A 20,231-nucleotide genomic window follows, 5' to 3' on the forward strand; every position below is an offset into this window, starting at 1 on the left:
CCTCCGCCTCTCCCTGCTTGTGACCCCACCCTGCGTCCCCACCCCTCATCTCTGTCAGTCAGGAGCTGCGCAGCCCTGCAGAGGAGCAGCCGAGCCGAGCCGAGCCGAGCTGGAGCTGGTGACCCTGCACCGGCTGCTGCACCCCTATCTGTAACACCTCTGCAGCTGCTGCATGCCTCTTTGTTGTTTAAAGACGATCAAGAGGCGCACCATGTCACCTGAAGCCTGAACTATGGTTCCGCGTTTAAATCGACGCAGAGCCTACGGCGTAGGGTTACGGCGTAAGGTACCGCGTCGACGCGCATGGCCGCGGTACCCTACGGCGTAGGCTCTGCGTTGGTGTAACGCGGAACCATAAAGCAGCCTTTACTGACGTCAGACCAGCAGGCTAATTGAGGACACTTCTGGGAAGGGAGACCATGTAACAATTAGAACAAAGCCAAAGGAAACGTTTATTATTAATTTGTTAATTATCCTCGCAAAATTCCACATCCACAAATCTAAATTCTTACGCAAAAAACCCTCTTTTTTTACTTTTCATTGTGAACTAAAACAGTATCTGGACTCTATTAAGTTTTCTAATAATTCAAAGGCTATCAAAACCATAAATGTATGTAAATGTTTTGGCTTTCTGTTATAATTTCATCCCCCCTGGCTGGTTGTAATGTGTTGTGCTTTTTGTTTTGTTTTTTATTTGTGTTGTACTCTTTATATGTTATAATTCGACGTGAATTTGCATAATGTGAAGTTTTTTTTTTATCATTGTTATGTTTGCAATTGTTAATAAAAAATAAAAAAATAAAAACTTCTGGGAAGGGAGGGCTACTCCTAAATTTGCCCCTTATACTAGAATTAAAATCTCTCATTAAATCTCTTTATTTGATAAACAACAAAAAGCAATATATTTCTAATCAACTATGAAAAGTTTTTCCCTGTATCCTCTGACTAACATTTTATTCATAACTGTCTTGACCTTTGCTTATTTTTTTCTATGCATCTGATTCTATTCCTCATACTTGTTTTTTCTCCTGTTTTATTTATTTATGTATTTATTTTATTCTCTATTTACTTACTTACTCATCTTTATTATTATTATTATTATTATTATTATTATTATTATTATTATTATTATTATTATTATGACTGTTACCTTCATTATCTATATTATGACTTCTTATTCATACTAGATATTTTTATAATTAACTCCATCATTGTATGTGTTGTTCCACACTATTGTATACCTTGTTGGTGTTTGTATAGCAAGATTTTCTAATAAAGTTTATAAAAAAAAAACTTCTGGGAGGGGAGGGTGTGGAAGGTTTAGGATATACACCCAGTAAAGCTTTGCAGCATTACCTTTCACAAATATGAGACTGCTTTGTTCAGATGGATGAAGGATAGGCGTCAGCTCTGATGAAAGATGTGGTTATAGCCACACCCATGGTAATAAAGCAGGGTGTGGTGCAAGATGGATGGAGATTTTATGTTCCTTATTTCTTTATAAGGGGCCATAAGTGTCTGTAGTTTCCCTCAGTGTTACTATGATGCATTATAATCTGAAATGTGTTCAGATGCTCAAACAAACAACAACAACAATAAAAACAGGATTTGCACAGTCTCGTAAATCCCAAGTTGCAACAACTTTGTGAGATTGCTGGTTTCATCAGACACCAAGATGGAGCAGAAGTTCCTGTCAAGGTCATCAGAAGAGCTGCAGACACCTAAAGGAGCTGTCTCCCCTTGTAACTATCCATCTGAAATAATGGTGCGTTCCTCTTAAATCTGAAGTTGGAGCTTGGAATGACTTTCTAAATGTTGGACTTCCTGTTGCTGCTGTTAGCGGTACTCATTTATAACAGTGTTGCGTGAAGTTTTCAACATAGAAACAGCAAAGCAACTTGTTCGCTGGTGACAACTGAACAATAGTATCTGCATTTTTGACTTTGTGTGGATAAAATGATTCAGTAGTGTTAAAAACAGTAAAATGAGTCAATGTTCACTTTGTTAATGCAATTATTAGCGCTGCATCAAATGTTAGGGAAGAGGTTTTTTGACTTTCTGAAGGGAATTCAGATTTTAAGAGGATTCCAGTTGAAGTTTCCAAAAGAAATTCCTGCTCGTGAGTACAAATATGACACTGCTGTGGCCTTTAGGGGACATACTGGGTGCAGAAATACTCTGGAGACACCAAAGATTAAGATATGCTGTGAATTAGCATAGTTTGGCAAGTTCATATTAAATATGATTTAAATTATATTATACAATAATATATTTTCAATAGCACATGACTATCTAAACACCATCAACCATTTTAATTTTGTTATGAGTAAATAGTTTATCTGTAAATACACCAATATTTCTGCCCTGCTTCCCAAATGCTTCTTCTTTTACATTTCCATATATATTTTCTTAACTTATTTCTTTGTTTCTTTTCCAAAGTCCTTACAAACACCAGGAAACTGGACCACATTACACCTGTCATGAAATCGCTACACTGGCTTCCAGTGAGTCAAAGCATAGAGTTTAAAATCTTACTGCTGGTCCACAAAGACCTGAATGGTCTTGGACCAAAATACATGGTTGATCTGTTAGTTCCTATGAAGCTCCCAGACCCCTGAGGTTCATCTGGATCTGGTTTGTTGTTTGTCCCAAGAACCAGAACCAAGCAAGGTTCAGTTATTCTGCTCCTCACCGGTGGAACAAACTTCCTGTAGACCTGAGGTCTGCTCCAACTGTCAGCTCCTTTAAATCAGGCCTAAAAACATTACTGTTTACTGAAGTGTACTCTTAAACTAAATACTTACCTGCTGTACTACTGCCCATACCTTTTAACAACTTGTGATTTTTATTATTTTACATCCTTTCTTATCATGTTATTTCATTTTATTTGTTATTTACTGTTTAATTGTGTCTTGCCACTTTTAATGTTGATGTAAAGCACTTTGAATTACCTTGTGTTTAATTGTGCTATACAAATAAACTTGCCTTGCCTTTTTAACATGTTCATGTTGATACTGCGTTTTGTTTTTCATTAAATCTAAACATTTTTATTTTAATTTTATTTTCATCCACAGATCCTCTATGTGAAATGAATTATTATCATTACCATTATGATAGATTGTAAAAAATTAAAGAACGATTAGCCATTGTGCGTACTTTACGGAGTTGGACTACATTTCCCATGATTCCATACCGGAATTGGAATTCTAAACGGGAAGCATGCGGAGGTAAACAAAACTTTCTCTCTCTTATTTTTATAATATCAAGTGCTAGAGCAGTGAGAGTCAGAGTTGTTTGGTTTTAAAACTCGCGCAAGCACCCAAAATAATGATTTAATGTGTTTACGCCTCTGTGACGACGGTCTATCGGCCCCCGGAGCTGGTGTTGTCATGGAGATCGCTCCCTCCGTCTGATCCAGCGCTAGCTTCGATAAGAAACATTTCTTGCGTTACTTTTTATATTGTTTTAGTATTTTAATAAAGCGTTAGATAGCTTTGATATAAATTACGTCAGAACGAGAACTTGATCTCTTTCTAAAGGGTTTTTCCGCTCACGCAAGTCAAAATGTCTCTAACAAACACACAAACCCGCCTGTGATTTACTGTACGAGCTACTGACCTTCCTGGACCAGCCTCATTCCTGGAATGAAGGGATTTAGTCAGTGGAATATGAAGTAAATAAAGTAAAACGCAGTGTATCCTTTTGTTTGTTTGGGCAAATAAATGAATATAAATGGTGACCATCGTGAAAAGAACTGTGTACTAGCAGTAAACAGTGTTTCTGTACACATTAAATATGTAGTTTAAAAAGATTTCCATCTTTCTAACAGTGAAATGTTTGACCAAGTTTGACGGGAGGGCTTCATCTTCAACTTCCCAGCCGTGTGTCTTTATCTCAATCTCACCGTAAGCCCAAAAATACAGTCATGACAAAGACCTAGTACGTTCAATCATAAATGAAGATATTATTGTTGCAGTAAAATGTAGGACATAAATGGATAAACTATGATGGATGAAACTGGGGAGTGCAACAGAGAAAGGACCAACACTCGCTGTCAGAGGTCAAATATCTGGGTCACAGGTCTGTTTATTCACAGTAACATGTCCAGGAGTTAACCATGTCAACAAATATACCGTCCCTCGTCCTTGTCAGCATGTCAGTGTCTGCGTTAGACTGAAAGATGGTACAGAGGCCTTGGTCCTGGAAGACGTTCCTGCGGAGACGTCCTAGTGGAAATGCAAGAGGACCTTCCTGCAGAGACCTTCCTGCGGAGACGTCCCAGTTTAAATGCAAGAGGACCTTCCTGCGGAGACGTCACAGTGGAAACGCAAGGGGACGTCCCAGTGGAAACGCAAGAGGACTTTCCTGCGGAGACTTTCCTGCGGAGATGTCCCGGTTTAAACGCAAGAGGACGTTCCTGCAGAGACGTCCCAGTGGGAACGCAAGAGGACCTTCCTGCAGAGACCTTACTGCGGAGATGTCCCGGTTTAAACGCAAGAGGACGTTCCTGCGGAGACGTCACAGTGGAAAGGCAAAAGGACCTTCCTGCAGAGACGTCCGGGTTTAAACGCAAGAGGACATTCCTGCAGAGACGTTCCTACGGAGACATCCCAGTGGAAACGCAAGAGGACGTTCCTGATTTCTGGGACTTCCAAGCTCGTTCTTGGATATTATAAATTGAATGTAATTATTTATTAGACTTTGCTGTAATAAACATGTTAACATACCGTATGTGTCAAATCTGTGTAATATTGTAGAATAATGTAGAATAATTGCTACTCACTGATAGTAAGATTCATCATGTTTTCTAAGATTCAAAATGAAAAGCTCGTAACACTTTCTGTTGAATACCGTCACGTAAATACTGTTATTATTAACATATTATAGACTTGGGCCTTTTTTCAGCACTTGGCATATTGCACTGAGGTGTCATAGAGACATTTCATCATCGTGGGATTTTGGTCCAAATGTCCCAGAGATACAAGACAGCAGCTCCCTTTTCAACACCTCAGTACAGCTGTGTTTACAGCAGCTGGTTTTAGGGGGGGATTTCTATTGATTTTATTTCTTATGGGTGCATGGTTAGAGCATCTGAACTGACCCGTCTGCTTGTTATGGTTGCCAGAGTGAGCCGGCAGGCCTGTGAGGAGGGCCCGCTGCTGGAGGAGCAGGAGACGGAGGGCCAGCGGCAGCTGCACAGCCTCTTACTGCAGCAGCTCCAGACGAACGTCGACATCCATCGGTCAGAAACCGCCTGTACATGTCTGCAGAGGATCCCATTTACTGTGAAACTGACTTATCTGTTGAACGTAAAAGTAAAAATTTGAATTTTCAGCAGCAAAATCAATAGGATGGATGGAGCGGCAGGGATTTTACGGTCCGGGTCGTTGTGATTTATGAGCTTGTATAAAGGAAACTGTCTGTATTTCCTTCACTGGGACAGATAGAAGATATAACACGTCATGTACCACAACAAGACATTTTTGACCAAAACATTCACTCAGAAAGGCTACTTCAAGCACTTCTGCATTGACTGTCATCTTTTGCTACATACTTACAGAAAGGTTGTCATTTCCAATAGATTATTTCTTTGTATATACTATACAAGTTAAAATGATCTTTTACTTTAGAGCACATGTGTTGTTATTTGGTCTTGACACTCCAACTTATTTATTCGGACTTATCTCTGGGTGGATACGTTTATGAAGTCATGCAGTAATAAATTAGAAGCAGTACACCAGGATAATGAAACCCGTCAGCGGCTGCAGCTTTGTTGCCAAAGCAGCGCTCCTTGCTTTTATTCTGATGATATGTTTTGCATAAAAGTGTCAATCAGCTGTTCTGGTATGTTGTGTCCTGCCGCGCAGCCTGGAGAACTTAATTATACACAACCCCTGAGGCTGCAGAATACTGCACAGTCATTTCTCATTAAACCACGTCTGAGTCAACATTCAGGACATGTGATTACAGAACTAAATGATCCTCCCGCAGCTGCTTTCACAGAGCCATGAGTCTTAAAAGTGTTGATGCACTTTTAAGTCAACTCCGTTTTACAGATGTGTAGCCAAGAGACAGTGCTTCGCCCCGGCGTCGGTCTATCGGCCGTTCGGGGAGCAAGCCGAGGGGGTGACGAGTCTCTCCCAGTTCCAGGCTCTGCAGGAGGGCGAGAAGAAGGTGACCAGCCTGCGGGAAATGGGCCTCACCGATGCAGAGATCCAGCTGTGGCAGAGCAGAGATGCACCAGAGGCAGCGGAGAAGGTAAATCCCCTGAAGAAACAGGCGGAAAACCGAACAGTGCTTTACCTCTGGACTTGCTTCGCTGCATACACACCCCTGCATCTGGTCTGAGCAGAGGAGACATTTAGTTTTTCAGCTCTAGGGTTTTATAGCTTTGCACCAATAAGCAGAAGTAATTGTGTCTGTACGATGTCGGTCTCTGACATTGTGGTGGAGGGATATTTTACTCACTTCTCCTCAGTTGGATCTGCCGGTCCAGGTTCAAGGGCAGCAACAATTCCTTCTCTAAGACCATTGCTGATGTCTTTCCTCCCTGGCATTATTTCAACACACATCTGAATTCTCCAGACTGACCAAAACTCATGCTTTGACTGAAGTGTGCACACTAGTGGGTTATTAACCACATAATGTTCTGCTGCGTTAGGTTTCCATCCATCTCAAAGTAAAGACCTGCGAAGGCTCAGAGGACTTTTATGTAATGATGTTTTGGTCCAGTAAGGAATATAAAGACGGGCCGCTTTATTTTTCACGAGACTGTTGTCATGTACGATCTTAACCTCTGAGGAAACACTAATGCACCTCTCTTTTACTGACGTCCCCCCTGCACAGTCCCGTGGTGTGTCCGCGGCTCCGGACGCTAAAGTGGAGCGTTTGCAGGTCATCAGGGACAAGCTGGACGCCAGGGAAGAGCTGCTGTCCCGCCCCCAGCGCTTCGCCGCCAGCCGCCCGCTGTCGCGCCGGGAGATGGAGATTGAGCAGGCCTTGTTTCAAGGGAACGACCGCCTGGGTTTCCTCACCGCGCTCTTCCATCGCGGTATGTCTTCTCTGAAACACGAGGACGTGGAGAACTTTTATTTATTCTGCAATGTCAAAACAAAGAGGGGAAATCATTAAAGAGATGTCGGGGAGAAGCTGGTTTACTCCGGTCTAGTCTGGAGGGTCAGATTTAGAAAAGTTGCCTCCTTCATGCAGGAGACTGCAGGGTCTTTACGTTAAACTTTATTCATGATGTACATATATGTATATGTATGTATTTGTATATTTAAAAAAAAAAAAAGTAAAAGGTGTAATTACCTTTGACTTTATAAGTCTTTCGTGTTGTTTCCGTCCCAGATGAAAATAACCAGAAGAACCTGAAGGGGACGTCGTCGTCTGACCCAATGGACTCGCTCTACAGAGACGTCCTCGGCAGTGAGACGTGCTCGTCACCTCGGGACACAGGGAGGGACTCGGAGAGGGAATCACCGGGAACGTCACGCATGTCTGTCAACAAAAATGCGTCTGTTCCTTCACAGAACTCTCAAACCGTCAACGAGAAGCCAGAAGACTCTTCTGAGCATCAGCCAGAACCGCCGACTGAACAAAGGCTCTTGTGGGTCGAGTCAAAGTCAAGTGCGGGTTCCTCAGAGCAGCTGCACGCTGACAGACCAGACAGACCGGAGTCCCCGCGTCCTTCTGCCCCCGTGCAGATAAAGATGAGCCAGCGGATCGGGACTCTGTGCGGCGCGGGGCCGGCGGCGGGATCCGGCGGGCCGCTGACTGTGAGAGGGGAGATTGAAATGATTACAGATGAAGAAATCCTTCAGAACCACGAATCTGAGGAGGGAATCCGGAGCATCCAGAGGTTCCGAAACTACCAGCCGGGGAAGCCCTCCAAGGTCTCAGCATCTGACAGCTGCAGTCGTCTCCATGACTACTTTGTTTATCGTATTTGTATTGTTCCCAATTCTCATGCAAAAGAAACGTATTATGGGTGAGGACTGATTTGTGCAGGCCGGTCCAGCCGGAGCTGCTTTTGGACCATTATGGCCCTTTTCCACTAGTATCTACTCAGCTCGCTCTACCCGCCACGCCCCCGTCCTGCGCTTTTCCACTACGGGCCAAGGCGGGTGGAGCTGCGTCAAGCAGATACTTTTTCTGTAACCATTCTGCCGAGGTTCTAACCGGGCTGAGCCGGGACTATTTCTGACGTCACCACCCTCCACGCCACTGATTGGTCGGGGGGCGGGGCCGTCAGACGTTTGAATCAGGAAGCGGGAGTCTTTTTATCATTTTATTTTATCATACAGCGCAAACGTCTGTTTGTGATCCAACTCTGAGGTGCAGATGTTCATAAACCTGGTGGCTGAGGAGAGAATTAAAAAAGGGATGTAGACGGGCGATAATGAACGATCAGAACCACAGGCGCTCTGTTTTACTCTCAGCCGCTCGCGGCTCCAGTTGATTTTTCATCAGCGCCGACACGAACAAAGGGGTTGCGCAATCGAGTACGTCACAGCCACTTCACCCCAACCTGCCCACTTCTCACCTGGCTGTGGAAAAACAAACGTGGACAAAACGGGTGGAGCCGGGACGAGGCGTGATGAGCCGAGTCGGGCTGAGGAGGTACTAGTGGAAAAGCGACATTAGAGAGGCTCTCGCTACCGTTATCTCTGTGTGGGGTGTTTTTGTTAAACAGCACAGCAAACACTCAAACACAAAGATGGTATTCAGTCCGGCTTTCACAACTAATACAGCAAAGTGCAGTTTCTCTCCTTCAGGGAGACTTTAAACACAGAACACCGGTTTGGGTTAGCGTGTCACTGCACAGGACGCCACTCACGACGGGAGTTTACTCTTCACGTTACAGAATGAAAGAAGTTCTCCCAGAGTAATTAAAGCCTTCGTGGGATCTGCAGGTTGTACCCTCCGACCAGTAGCTGATGTGTGTCGTGTAATCGTCTAAACAGAACTTCTGGAGTTAGATCCACACGTGGGCCTTTTCTGAGGAATTAATAAGAAACGTGTTTAAAAAACTGTGTTTGAACTTCCTCCCGGCGAGGACCGTCTTAGAGTGTCTCTGTGTCGTCGCAGGTTCTGTGCGTGAAGAACGTGAGCGCGCAGGCGTCGGTGGCCCAGCTGGTGGCGCTGTTCTCCAGGTTCCAGAAGAAGGACCGGCCCCCGATTCTTTACCGGCTGCTGACGGGGAGGATGAAGGGTCAGGCTTTTGTTACCCTGCCAGGTGAGACAGAGTTTAATCTTTCTAGAGGTCAACAGGGCACCCAGGTGTAGACACGAGCTCACATACACCTGTAGCTGGCACCACCGCAACTGGGTGGAGGTCTCGTCTCTGAGCGTGGGTCAACGTATTTAAGAGCATGCACAAACATCGCTAACCCATCTTTTTATTTCTGTACTTTCAACTTTCAATAAATGAAGCGATGATGAATGAATTATCAGTGATAGATGATGAAGCATCATCATTGATAATCACCACAGTAGGTCTCTCTGCCGGTTACCAGGACAACTGTTGGGCCCGGTGAACAAGTTATGTTAAAGACCGGCTCAAAGATGGCGCACAAGTCTCCCGTTCATGCATTAATCCTGTAAGCTGGTGAAACCTCAACTAAGACGCGTCTGCAACTTCCTGTAATTCCAGTAGCTGTACACTAGCAGACAATTATTTTATTTATTTTGACTGTTTAAAAGTTAACCAACCAAAATATTGGTCTGTAAGAAATTGCTGAATGATGGCCGGGGTTCTATAGAGGCCTGAACATCTGCAGCGACTCCTAACATCTGTGTGAAAGACCTGGAGGGCAGAAAGAGGAGACGCCACGTCAAGCAGATGAGTCCGGGGATCTCCCTCCACAGCGAAAGAGGCCGGAGACGTTCAACTGGAGGTGGGAGGCTTCAAGGAGACTGGGATGTCCTAAAGACACATCATCTTCATCAGAAGAAGCAGCAGAGTTTAGGGTTCATGTCTGTGGAGCTCCAGAGCTCCTTTTCCCACTTATGAGGGTTATACGTCGTCTTTCTTTAACTCTATTATGAATGAAGATGGTGCATCTTCTATGGAGAGGAGCTGCTACTCCAAAGGTCATGTTGAATACTCAAGTCTGATGCTGCGTCTGATGCACTCGTCCATCAGCGTTGTCTGTGTGAGCAAGCAAACAAACAAACAAACAAGTGTACGTTCCTTTATAAGTTTCCCATGACATGTTTCTGCTTTGGCAGATGCTGAAATGGCCCAGAAAGCGTTGCAGTTGGTCCACGGATACCGGTTGCTAGGGAAACCTTTAGTGGTGGAGTTTGGCCGGGAACGACAGGAAGAGGAGAAACAGAAGGAGCAGGAAGGACAGAAGGAGGAGAAATAAAAGATAAAAACCCACAGAACAGATGTATATTTCTAGAGGGATCCTTCAGAGACCGACGTGGGAACTATTATCTAAATCTTTCTATTTAATGCCACTTCCTTGTCAATAAATGTTTGTTTTGACTAAAACCACCTTCTCTTTATGTGTCTGCACAACAACAACGTTTTAAGCTCGGAAACGGGCCGAGAGTCCGCCCACACCTGGACCTGCAGAAGCACGCAGATTATGATGAAGGGGACACTTTACTGTGATTCTGCCCTGCTTTTCAAAAAAGAGCATAAATCTGTGTTTTGTCGTCATTGCTCGGTTCTTTCCTCTTTTGGACACTAGATGGAGCCATTCAGTTATTAAAGAGGCTGGCATTAAGAAAACACCCCAGAGAAGTTCATGTCGGCGGTGACGTCAGTGTCCACAAGACTGGATCTGAATGTAGCTTTTTATGAGAAAATAGTAAGAAGGAGGAATTAACTCTCCTTAGGAACCATCAAAGTTTTAGATGCTTTCTGTACTTTTACAAAGTAAAAGTAACTTTCATTAATCTGCAGGGACTTTGTATCAGAGGCCTGAAGTGCCATTTTATCCCAGCGGGTCAGTTGCCCCAGGTATTCTTCTGAAATGCAGTTTTTCTGCAAACATAGATTTGTTTTGGTCCCTAAATACATGTTTACACTCCTTACCAACTGATTTTGACTGGCTCTGACCCCAGTGTTCCTTTAAGACGGCATCAGCAGCCGTGTTCAGGGTCGGGGGGTTAGGGGGTTATGGTTAGTTCTCCTGCAGGAGCAGCATAGCGGGTTGATGGTCAGTGTCACAGACAAGTATCCAGTAGTCTTAAATGCAGGTTGTTTCCTCAGATATTTCATTTGAATGTGTTGAATGTTGTTCACAAGCAGATTTGCTTTGTTTGTCTTCCCCACGCTCTCAGAGGTGTTTTCACATGTCTGCAGCTCTTTCAGTATCGATTGGTCCAGTTTACTTTCCTGTGGGGGTCACTGGGGCCGACCACTAGTATTTTAAATATTTGCAGTATCGTTTCCAAACACAAGAGTAAGAATCCTCGCTGACAGCCCAAATAACTTCTTTTCCTGAAGGACGTGCTCATTATAGAGGAAACCTGGACCTGAAACACAGAAACTACAGAAAAAGACGCTGTCTCTAATCTGATGCTTGAAAAATGTAATTTATTGTAATTTGTAACATTTAAAACACTAACTAAATCCTCACTTAATCCACTGCAGCTATGAAGTGAAGCTGTGTCTCCGCTGGATGAATGTGTTCATTTAAGAGCGACGTTTCAGTTCATGAGTTCGACCGGCGTGAGTTCAGCGCCATGTTTGTGAACCGACCCATTTGTGGAGCTTAACTGTGTATTGATTGGGCTGATGCAAGGCTTCAGTGTTTATTCAGGTCTGTTTGTGTCCATCTTTTTGTTTGCTTTCAGTTCAGGGCTGCAATCTTTTTCCCATTCTAGGTTAAAAAAATAGCCGTAATAACTCGCTTGCGACACAGTTTAAACACATAAGTGGCCTTCAGGTGTCATTCCGCAGCCAGCATGGCCATGTGGGCTCCATTACTTGGGGCCAGTTTCTAGCACGGGTCTCTTATGGTTTCAGTGTCATGGGCCCCATGGGAATCACGTTGAGCACGTACAGCTACATGGAGCCCATCAGAGATAAAAGCGACCTGAATTAGCTTCAGTTGCACCTTAGAAAAGGAACCAGTTTGGCTCCACCTTAAAAGTCCACACAGGCCCAATATGGGGACCCATTCTACAGCATTCATGTGTGGCCCACATATACATACTGACTGAGTTATTGCACTTTAATTAATAATGAATGAAGTAATTTTTTTTAGGACCATTAAAGACACGTCTTCTTAGACACGTCTTCTTTGATGAGACCCAATGTTCTAGTAAAAAGCGTTTCCTAAAGCCTGTAGCACAAAGCTCTGATGCTGCTGACCCTTTAAAAAACAATTTAATTAACGATCCCAGTCGCTGCAGACGTTAGCTCCATCAGAGATGCTTATGTGTGCAGGTCAACATATCTGCTCCTAAGCGCAACTTACTTTCCGAGATATGCACTGCAGAATGAATAAAAGAGATGAAGTCTTGACGTGTAGAAAAATGTTTGCATTTATTTAAAAAAAAAAAAACAGAAACAATTCTGGTTCTCTGATTAAACTGTTATCACAATGGAACTTTGCATCACATCAGTAAACTTAAATGTCTCTGTAGACTCATAAAGACAAGAGTCAACGTTTAAACAGAACCTTTACAACATAGAGGCATGATGGGAAAGACACATACTGTACATGCACTGAACATGTGATATGTAGACATGATTCGATATATTTTTTTCAATTGACATGCCCTGAGATGGACTTCATGCCTCCAGTACCCCCCCCCCCCCCCCCCCCCCCCTTCCCCGAATAATCAGAAAGGGAGGATGGATGGATGGATGGATGGATGGATGGATGGATGGCTGAATGCATGGTGAAAGAAGTATTTTGTAGGTACAGATGAGCGTTCTTCCTAGAAATGTCCAGTTACATTTAGATGCTCAACAGACGTGCCAAATAAAGAGCGTCTGCTTTGTGTCACTTGACATCTGAGTGTCTGCATCAATAACAGAAACAGTTCACCCACCAGTCCTCAGACACAAGCACAAGGCCTTACAACATGCCCCCTGTTTGTTAAACCATCACAACACATGCTGCTCTTCTTTTATTTTTGTCAAATTTTCACGTTTTTTTTATTATGCAACTGTTGAAAGAAAAAAAAGGAGAGCCACATTGATATGAGGAGAATACGTTTGTGTGATTTGACAAGGACCTTCGGCCCTGACGTGAAGATTCTCAGCTTTAATTTGAAGGTGCTCGGATCTAAACTGGAGGAGTTTGAGAATTATTTCTAGCAACGTCAGCACATCATCATTCAGTTTTACCAAAAAGAGAAAACTTTAAAAGGAAATACAGAAGGCAAATTATAAGGTTTTAAGAATACAAAGCCAAGAAAACTGATACTTTAAGGTGAGATAAAACAACGTTGCGCTTCATAGTACAGGTGAAAGAACCAAAACACCCCACATAAGAGGACCAGGAGTCGTGGTGGTAGTGATTGTAGTGGTTGTATTGGTTGTAGTGGTCGTAGTACTGGTAGTGATTGTAGTGGTAGTGGTAGTTGTAGGTGTAGTGGTTGTAGTAGTAATTGTAGTGGTAATGGTTGTATTGGTTGTAGTGGTCATAGTACTGGTAGTGGTTGTAGTAGTGATCGTAGTGGTTGTGGTAGTTGTGGTCGTAGTACTGGTAGAAGTTGTGGTGGTCATAGTGGTCGTAGTGGTTGTAGTCGTGGTAGTTGTTGTAGTAGGGGTTGTAGTGGTCGTAGTGGTCGTAGTGGTTGGGATTTTCTAAGGTTTTATGGCTGTATTGGCCTTTTACTGACAGTTTTTACTGACATTTATAAGACAGGAAGTGCGCAAAGACACATCGAAGGCCTGAGCTGCATTTTGTTGTGAAAGGTAACATGAGGAGGGAAATAGAAATAAGAAAGACGGGCACAGTAAAGAAGATGAAAATCACTGAAAGGAGGAAACTCATTCTTTCAGATCTCAGAAAGTCACTGATGTGCATTAGATTGTCTAATTGCATGTGAGCCCCAAACAATGATGAAAAAAATGATTATAATGATCATAATAATGAAAGAATTATTATACAACCGAAACTTGAATATGCAAAACAAAAACTATCACTGTTATTAAAATAGTCTGACATTGTGTAACTGTGTGGTTGTCATCATGTTTCCTTTCCTACTTTGACTAGCTTTACTTAAAAAGAGCACATACATGTATTTGAATCCATCGACCTGAACTGGGATTAGTGGGTGCTGTGTTTAAAGGAGTGATGGAATGACATCATACATATCCTGTGATGTCATATCCTGCCGCAGTGGGCTTCTTAACTCCCTGGACTCCATGGTTGCTCGACCTTAGGCTCCCACTCGTATTGCGGACCAGCGTTTGTCCCCTGCTGGCTGCGCCGACGCCCCCCAGTTGTAGTGTGGGGTTGGGGTAGGTCTGTGAGGTTGTCCGGACCCCGGGGCCAGGCATGCCACCTCCCACAGGATATGGGTACCCTCCTCCGTGTCGTCTCCCACGGCCGCCGTCCTGCTCTTCGCAGCACGAAACACACAGCATCCCTCCACCCAACATGGAGACGAATGCCGAGGCCAGACCGAGGTACAGGCACTCACCCAGCTCAAACTTCATGCCGCTTGGGATGTTTGGGCGGTAGAAAGTCTGGACCACCTCATGGGTGGTCCACGCTACAGGTATGAGAGCCAGGAAGCCCGCAGCAAGAAATAATCCTCCTCCCGTGCCTGCCACGCGACTCTTACCCGAGCCTGAGCTCTCCAAGCAAAGAGTGCACTGCATCCCCAGGGTTGCCATGGGAATAGCAAGGAAAGATAAGACTAGAGAGATGACCATCATAGCTCGAGAGGCCTGCAGGTCAGACGACAGGGCCAGCATCGAGTTGTAGGTCTCACACTGGAAGGCACCAGTGCTCTGATAGACGCACTCCATCCACAGGCCCCTCATGTTGATCACCGCAGTGACAATGTTGGAGCCGATGTGCGCAGAAATCTGCCAGTATGGCAACAATGTGGCGACGAGGGTACCCAGCATCCCCAGGAGTCCCAAGAAGAAGCCCATCAGCTCCAGAGCTGCTGACGCCATCGCCACAACTTTGGTGGAGGAGCTCTAGAAGAAACCAGAGAAGATATGAATGAGATTTTCTTCTGCTGAGGTCACCAGATATTTATGCCTGACATCACCAAGTATTTATGCCTGAAGTCACCAAGTATTTATCCCTGAAGTCACTAAGTATTTATGTCTGAAGTCACCAAGTATTTATGCCTGAAGTTCTTCTTTACAAATAGCAAAACTGTGAAAGTTCTCCTGTACGTCTGAATTCAGCCAGTCTTTCCCTTAGAAGTACAATTCCATGTGCAAACAAAGTTTTCACATTAGTCAAAGTTTGAAAAAAACTGTCATTAATGTATAAATTATTTGCAAAAAAGTTTGGAGAATCCTGGGAATGTCTGTGTGAAATGTACCAAGGGAAAAAACTCAGGCCATATTTGCAGAGATGATTGTTTGAAAACACTTAAAAAAAACAATTGTTGCATCTAAAAATGGAAGTTAGACTCCAGGAGACAGTCAGAAATGCAAAACACAAACATAAAATGCATTTTAGGTTTTAACCCGTTTAGACAGACTGAGGAGGAAAACTGTCCTGTGGTCTGATCAATCAAACTCTTACGTGGTTTAAGGAAACAAGGACACTGTCCTCAGGGACGGAGAGGAATAAGTATATCGTTTATTGTCAGAACACAGTCAAATGAATCATTGTACATCCCACTGATCATTTATCCAGATGTTTGTGAAGGCATTGTTGATGCTGAATATGATGCTGAATTATTTAGGTTCTGGAGCAACACGTGGTGACATTTGAGAAAACCTCCTATTCAGGGAAAGCAGTGCTTATTTCAGTAACACAAACAACATTCTGCAAATCATACAAAAGCATCTAGTAAAACTCTGTGTGCTAAACGGACCTCCCTGCCGTCCAAATCTGTCATCCACTGTGCAAAGATCTGAAGCATTTCAAATGAAAAAGCCCACAAACAAGATGTCAAACTGGAATCTTAACATGTAACTTAACAAACAACAAATGTGTCTCCTCATTCCTCGTGTGGTTTTGTCCGGACTACGTTTGGATGCCCAAAGGTCCAAACGTAATCCAGACAATATCACGCAAAAAAGGATGCCTAAAGGACCAAACGCAGTCCGGACAAAACACCGATGCGTGGTTCTGTCCGGACTGCGTGTGGACCAGAACAAATATATCATATATATATATATATGTATATATATGTATATACATATTTATTTATATACATATTATTATAGATGATTAAGATTAAGTTTAGTGAATGCACTCACAACTCTGGTTACAACCATCATCCACCTGATGAGGGTGATGTCTGTGTAATAACTTTTAACCAGAATGTTGCATTCACCTGCTGAGCTTGCTCACTAATGTCCTGTTGATTTGGAAAGTAAAGTTTGATTGCCAGACATTTCAAACACACTAAGGTAATCAAAGTTGACCTGTACATTTATTGGAGGGGCTTTGACAGATGTCAACTGTATTTTAAAGTACAAAGAAGGGACGCAGCACACAGCCCGGTTTCATTGATTGATTGCTTGAAACCTGTATTGTTCCCTCTGGGGAAAAATTAGTTGCCAAACAGCTCATGACATTCAAAAGAGAAAGACAAACAGAAAAACAGAGTCTACAATGCAACAAAATGCATTACCTGAGTTAGTCCTGCAGGTTGTGGGAGAGCCAGGTGTTGGATTACTCCAAGATCTGATTACGTTCCTCTGCAGCTGCTGAAGATGCAGCCAAAGTGGAGGATGAGGAGGTGAGGGATGAAGGAACGGTTCAGTCCCTCGGCGTGTGAATGCTGCGTTCACCGCCGCTATTTCTGTTGATTCAATAGAGATTTCTTGGTCCTGCTGGATCAGAGTGTGACTGCTTCCTCAGAGCTCAACATTGTCACAGCTGTCATGCTGCTGCTCTACGGCGCTGCCGGACTGGACCGCCTGAGCCAAGAAATGCTTTTAGGACTAATGTAGTTTAAGAGGAAATGTGGTCCTTTAAAATGCTGTCACAGCCAGTGTTCCTGCACATTGTCTGTCCTCTCTGTCTTGATCTAATGTTGTGCGGACTTTTGTTTGGCGTGGGGGGCCTGTCCTTCATTCAGACCTTCACCTACTGTCCTGAACACACAATGACAGTGACGGCTCTGATAGTGACACACATCCCAGCTGCCAGACCGGTTAATCATTTTCTCGTCCATCATTTCTCCAAAACAGCAGCAGCAGCTTGGCCCGATAACAAAAAAGCCCTGCAGACCAGTGAGAGAGAGGCGTTTTTAGGAAACCAGTTACTTGCAGGAGTCGAAAAATAAATCACAGTGCAGAAGTGTCGTCCTGCAGAAATGTGTAGGAACTCAACAAATTAGGTAAAAATATAAAAGTGTGGACAGTGTGTGAAAATCTAAATCTGTACTATGACAAGCGCGTGAAAACATGCACGCAGCTCTACGTTGAGGGTCTCAGGGCTCTGCAGGAGCTGGATCCCAGTTCTGTTTGGGTGAAGAGCCGGATCATGTGATGGACGGGTCATCAGTCCTTCGCAGGACTAAAACATGTCCATTTGTCAATATATTGTTTGTTAAATTTTAGTGAAGTTTAAGCCAACAGTGTTTCTGGTGAAGTGAAGATGTTTGATGACAAGGTCATGGTTCGATTATTGTTGCAGAAACTGCAACAGGAGTTTGTGCTGCCTTCTGCATGACCCGTTTAATGTTGAATAAGAGAATAACCGGGTCCACTCGGGGTCCTGCAGTGATGTCGGCTCATTTACTCCTGCTATATAACAACTGTATTAATCAGACAAAGGAAAATATAAACTCTTTTAAACAATCGTATGTCCGCTTCCAGCTTTCCTGATTTCAATAATGTCTAAACCTTTCTGAGAGGATACCTCGGACTTCTGAGGTGCAAAGCGAACTTCTGGCCACATGGAGGCTCCTCGATCTGCTGGGTTTACAAAAGAGCCACTGGCAGCATAAAGCTAAAGCCTGAATTAAGTTTCTGCATTACACCAACGCAGAGCCTACGCCGTTGCCGTGACGCCGTCGTGAACCCTTCAGGCTTCTCCGTCACTCCATTTCGCCGCGGTGCAGTACCCCCCGAGAGCGCGCTAGTTGATACTTTGTTTAGCTTCTGGCTTTTCCGGTCACAGTGAATCAAAGAGATAAGGACAACTATTGTGCAAAAAACAAAAACAAAAAAAAATCACACACACAAGAAGAAAAGAGCGCTGAAAGTTCACTACTGCTTCACGAACCGGAACCGGAAATGCATTGCTACCAAGCGAACCAATCACAGCCCTCTCGGTCTGCCATGGGTCTGCGTCGCCTCGACGCGTAATTACATTTTTTGGGAGGTGCACGTCAGGCTATGGCATAGGCTACGGTAGTGTTTCTCAATCCTGGTCCTCGTGGGCCCCTGTCCTGCATGTTTTAGATGTTTCCCTGCACCAACACACATGATTCTAATTAATGGTTCTCATTAGCTTGTCATCAAGGTCTGCACAGCTCTGTTGACGACACAGGTACTTGTATCACGGTGTGCTGAAGCAGGATAGCATCTAAAACATGCAGGACAGGGGCCCAGAGGACCAGGATTGAGAAACACTGGGCTACGGAGAGCCTTAATTCAGGCTTAAGAAGTGGGGAGGGGCATTGGGTCACGTGACCCATTGGTTTCAGAAGAGCGGTTTGGAAGCCTGTTTTTCTTCGTCCAGAGAGCACCCATGTTCCTCTAGAATGACGGGGACACGCCCACCATATGTCAATCAATAAAAGCTTTGGCTTCCAGTTCCATCCATCCATCCATTATCTATACCCGCTATATCCTTTGCAGGGTCACGGGGGTCTGCTGGAGCCTATCCCAACTCATTTTCAGGCGAGAGGCAGGGGTCCACCCTGGACAGGTTGGCTTCCAGTTCCTTTAGCCAAACCCTGCCGAAATGTTTCCAGATATTTCCAATATTTCCTCATGCCAGGAGCTGAAACAGATTTTCCTGAGATATGCTTCCCCCATGTGGTCTGGAATGGTATTATTACATAGTATGACTTTAAACGAAGACAAACATCATGATGACTGCTTCGAACTCATTTAAATACAAGTTTATCTGGAGGTTGTCCAATAGTTATCTTTGAGCAGTAATTACGTTCTGGATGTCTGAGATTGCTTTGCAGCCACCTTTGATTCTCCTGCTATAATAACATGTGAATATACTGCTCAGTTTAGATGACTTCAGCTCTTGGCTTCCTGCTCTTTTTTATTATTTATCGAATACTTGTTGGCTTGTAAGTTTAAAGACTTCCGATGCTGAGCCACAAAAAACAAATAAAATCAAAAATATGTGAAAAATCAAATGATACGTACCACGTCATTGTACCCCGAGATGGCTTGTCCTCCCGTGACGATCCGTGTAACTACTCACACTTGCCATCGGGGTCTGCGTTAGTCTGACTTAGTACAGTCAGCCAGTTAGTTGCGGATCCAGTCCTCAAACTTGAGACTTTTGGGTTTTAATCCTTCCAGCCGGCTCTCACATGGCAGCAGCATCATAATGGGATTAGGCTGTAATCCGGTCACTTCCACTGCAAAGCAGAGGGAGAGGGCAACGTCCATGCACTCTGAAACACTCGGCCATTATTAGGAACTATTATCCAGGCACACTGCACGTTAATGACTGGGCCCAGGTCGGCCGGGACCCTATGTGTTACTGGTGGCTGGAACTCAATTCATCAAATAAGTGGACGGTGTAATTGGGTCACCCCACAATGAGCCAAGAAATGCACCACATATGTGCACAGCTGGGGTTGTTAACGTGCTGCTCTCAGTTTGGACATACATATAAATGCCAATGTGCGGTTTGTTGCTGGCTTATTAATCATACTCCAGCAAAGTGCAGCCAAAAAGACATATCTGATTCTGCATTCCTTTCATGGCTTATTGACCACGCAATCCCGTGCAGCGCCAAATGGTTTTCAGGATCACCTGAGGAGTAGTACTGCTCGACCTCGGACAACACCGGGCAATTTATTCCTCTGACTTTTCTATCAAAAACAATTTACCAATATGTCTGTTCTTGATAATATAATCATGATAAAAAACGACCTTCTTGAATTTGATGGCATGGACCGATCTCAGA

The 20,231-nt window shown here is 43.9% G+C and overlaps 2 protein-coding genes across 4 annotated transcripts; one reads left to right on the forward strand and one right to left on the reverse strand.

Moving 5' to 3' along the window:
- Positions 1-3,192: 3,192 nt before the first annotated feature.
- Positions 3,193-10,459, forward strand: rbm41 (RNA binding motif protein 41). Of its 2 annotated transcripts, none has more exons than XM_061739107.1 (7): positions 3,193-3,227; positions 5,126-5,242; positions 6,057-6,258; positions 6,847-7,051; positions 7,351-7,895; positions 9,091-9,238; positions 10,234-10,459. In XM_061739107.1, the coding sequence occupies exons 1-7, from the start codon at positions 3,220-3,222 to the stop codon at positions 10,371-10,373; spliced, it is 1,365 nt and encodes a 454-aa protein (XP_061595091.1). In that variant the 5' UTR covers positions 3,193-3,219; the 3' UTR covers positions 10,374-10,459. The 2 variants fall into 2 exon arrangements, with proteins under 2 accessions (XP_061595091.1, XP_061595090.1); XM_061739106.1 differs by lacking the exon at positions 3,193-3,227 and adding an exon at positions 3,549-3,673.
- Positions 10,460-13,755: 3,296 nt separating this feature from the next.
- Positions 13,756-19,565, reverse strand: cldn2 (claudin 2). 2 transcript variants are annotated; one of them, XM_061739108.1, is made up of 3 exons: positions 19,460-19,565; positions 16,753-17,346; positions 13,756-15,130 (listed from the first exon to the last, which is right to left on the reverse strand). In XM_061739108.1, the coding sequence occupies exon 3, from the start codon at positions 15,104-15,106 to the stop codon at positions 14,285-14,287; it is 822 nt and encodes a 273-aa protein (XP_061595092.1). In that variant the 5' UTR covers positions 15,107-15,130; positions 16,753-17,346; positions 19,460-19,565; the 3' UTR covers positions 13,756-14,284. The 2 variants fall into 2 exon arrangements, with proteins under 2 accessions (XP_061595092.1, XP_061595093.1); XM_061739109.1 differs by lacking the exon at positions 16,753-17,346.
- Positions 19,566-20,231: the final 666 nt, after the last annotated feature.

Source organism: Cololabis saira, chromosome 14, assembly GCF_033807715.1.
Source record: "Cololabis saira isolate AMF1-May2022 chromosome 14, fColSai1.1, whole genome shotgun sequence".
NCBI classification, from domain to species: Eukaryota; Metazoa; Chordata; class Actinopteri; order Beloniformes; family Belonidae; genus Cololabis; species Cololabis saira.

Excerpts from the sequence above, each read along its gene's own strand:
- rbm41 (XM_061739106.1), top strand. The coding sequence starts at position 3,645 with ATGAAGGGATTTAGTCAGTGGAATATGAA. Across the intron at positions 5,243-6,056 it reads ACGAACGTCGACATCCATCG|ATGTGTAGCCAAGAGACAGT; the intron begins GTCAGAAACCGC and ends TCCGTTTTACAG. Across the intron at positions 6,259-6,846 it reads CACCAGAGGCAGCGGAGAAG|TCCCGTGGTGTGTCCGCGGC; the intron begins GTAAATCCCCTG and ends CCCCCTGCACAG.
- cldn2 (XM_061739109.1), bottom strand. The coding sequence starts at position 15,106 with ATGGCGTCAGCAGCTCTGGAGCTGATGGGCTTCTTCTTGGGACTCCTG.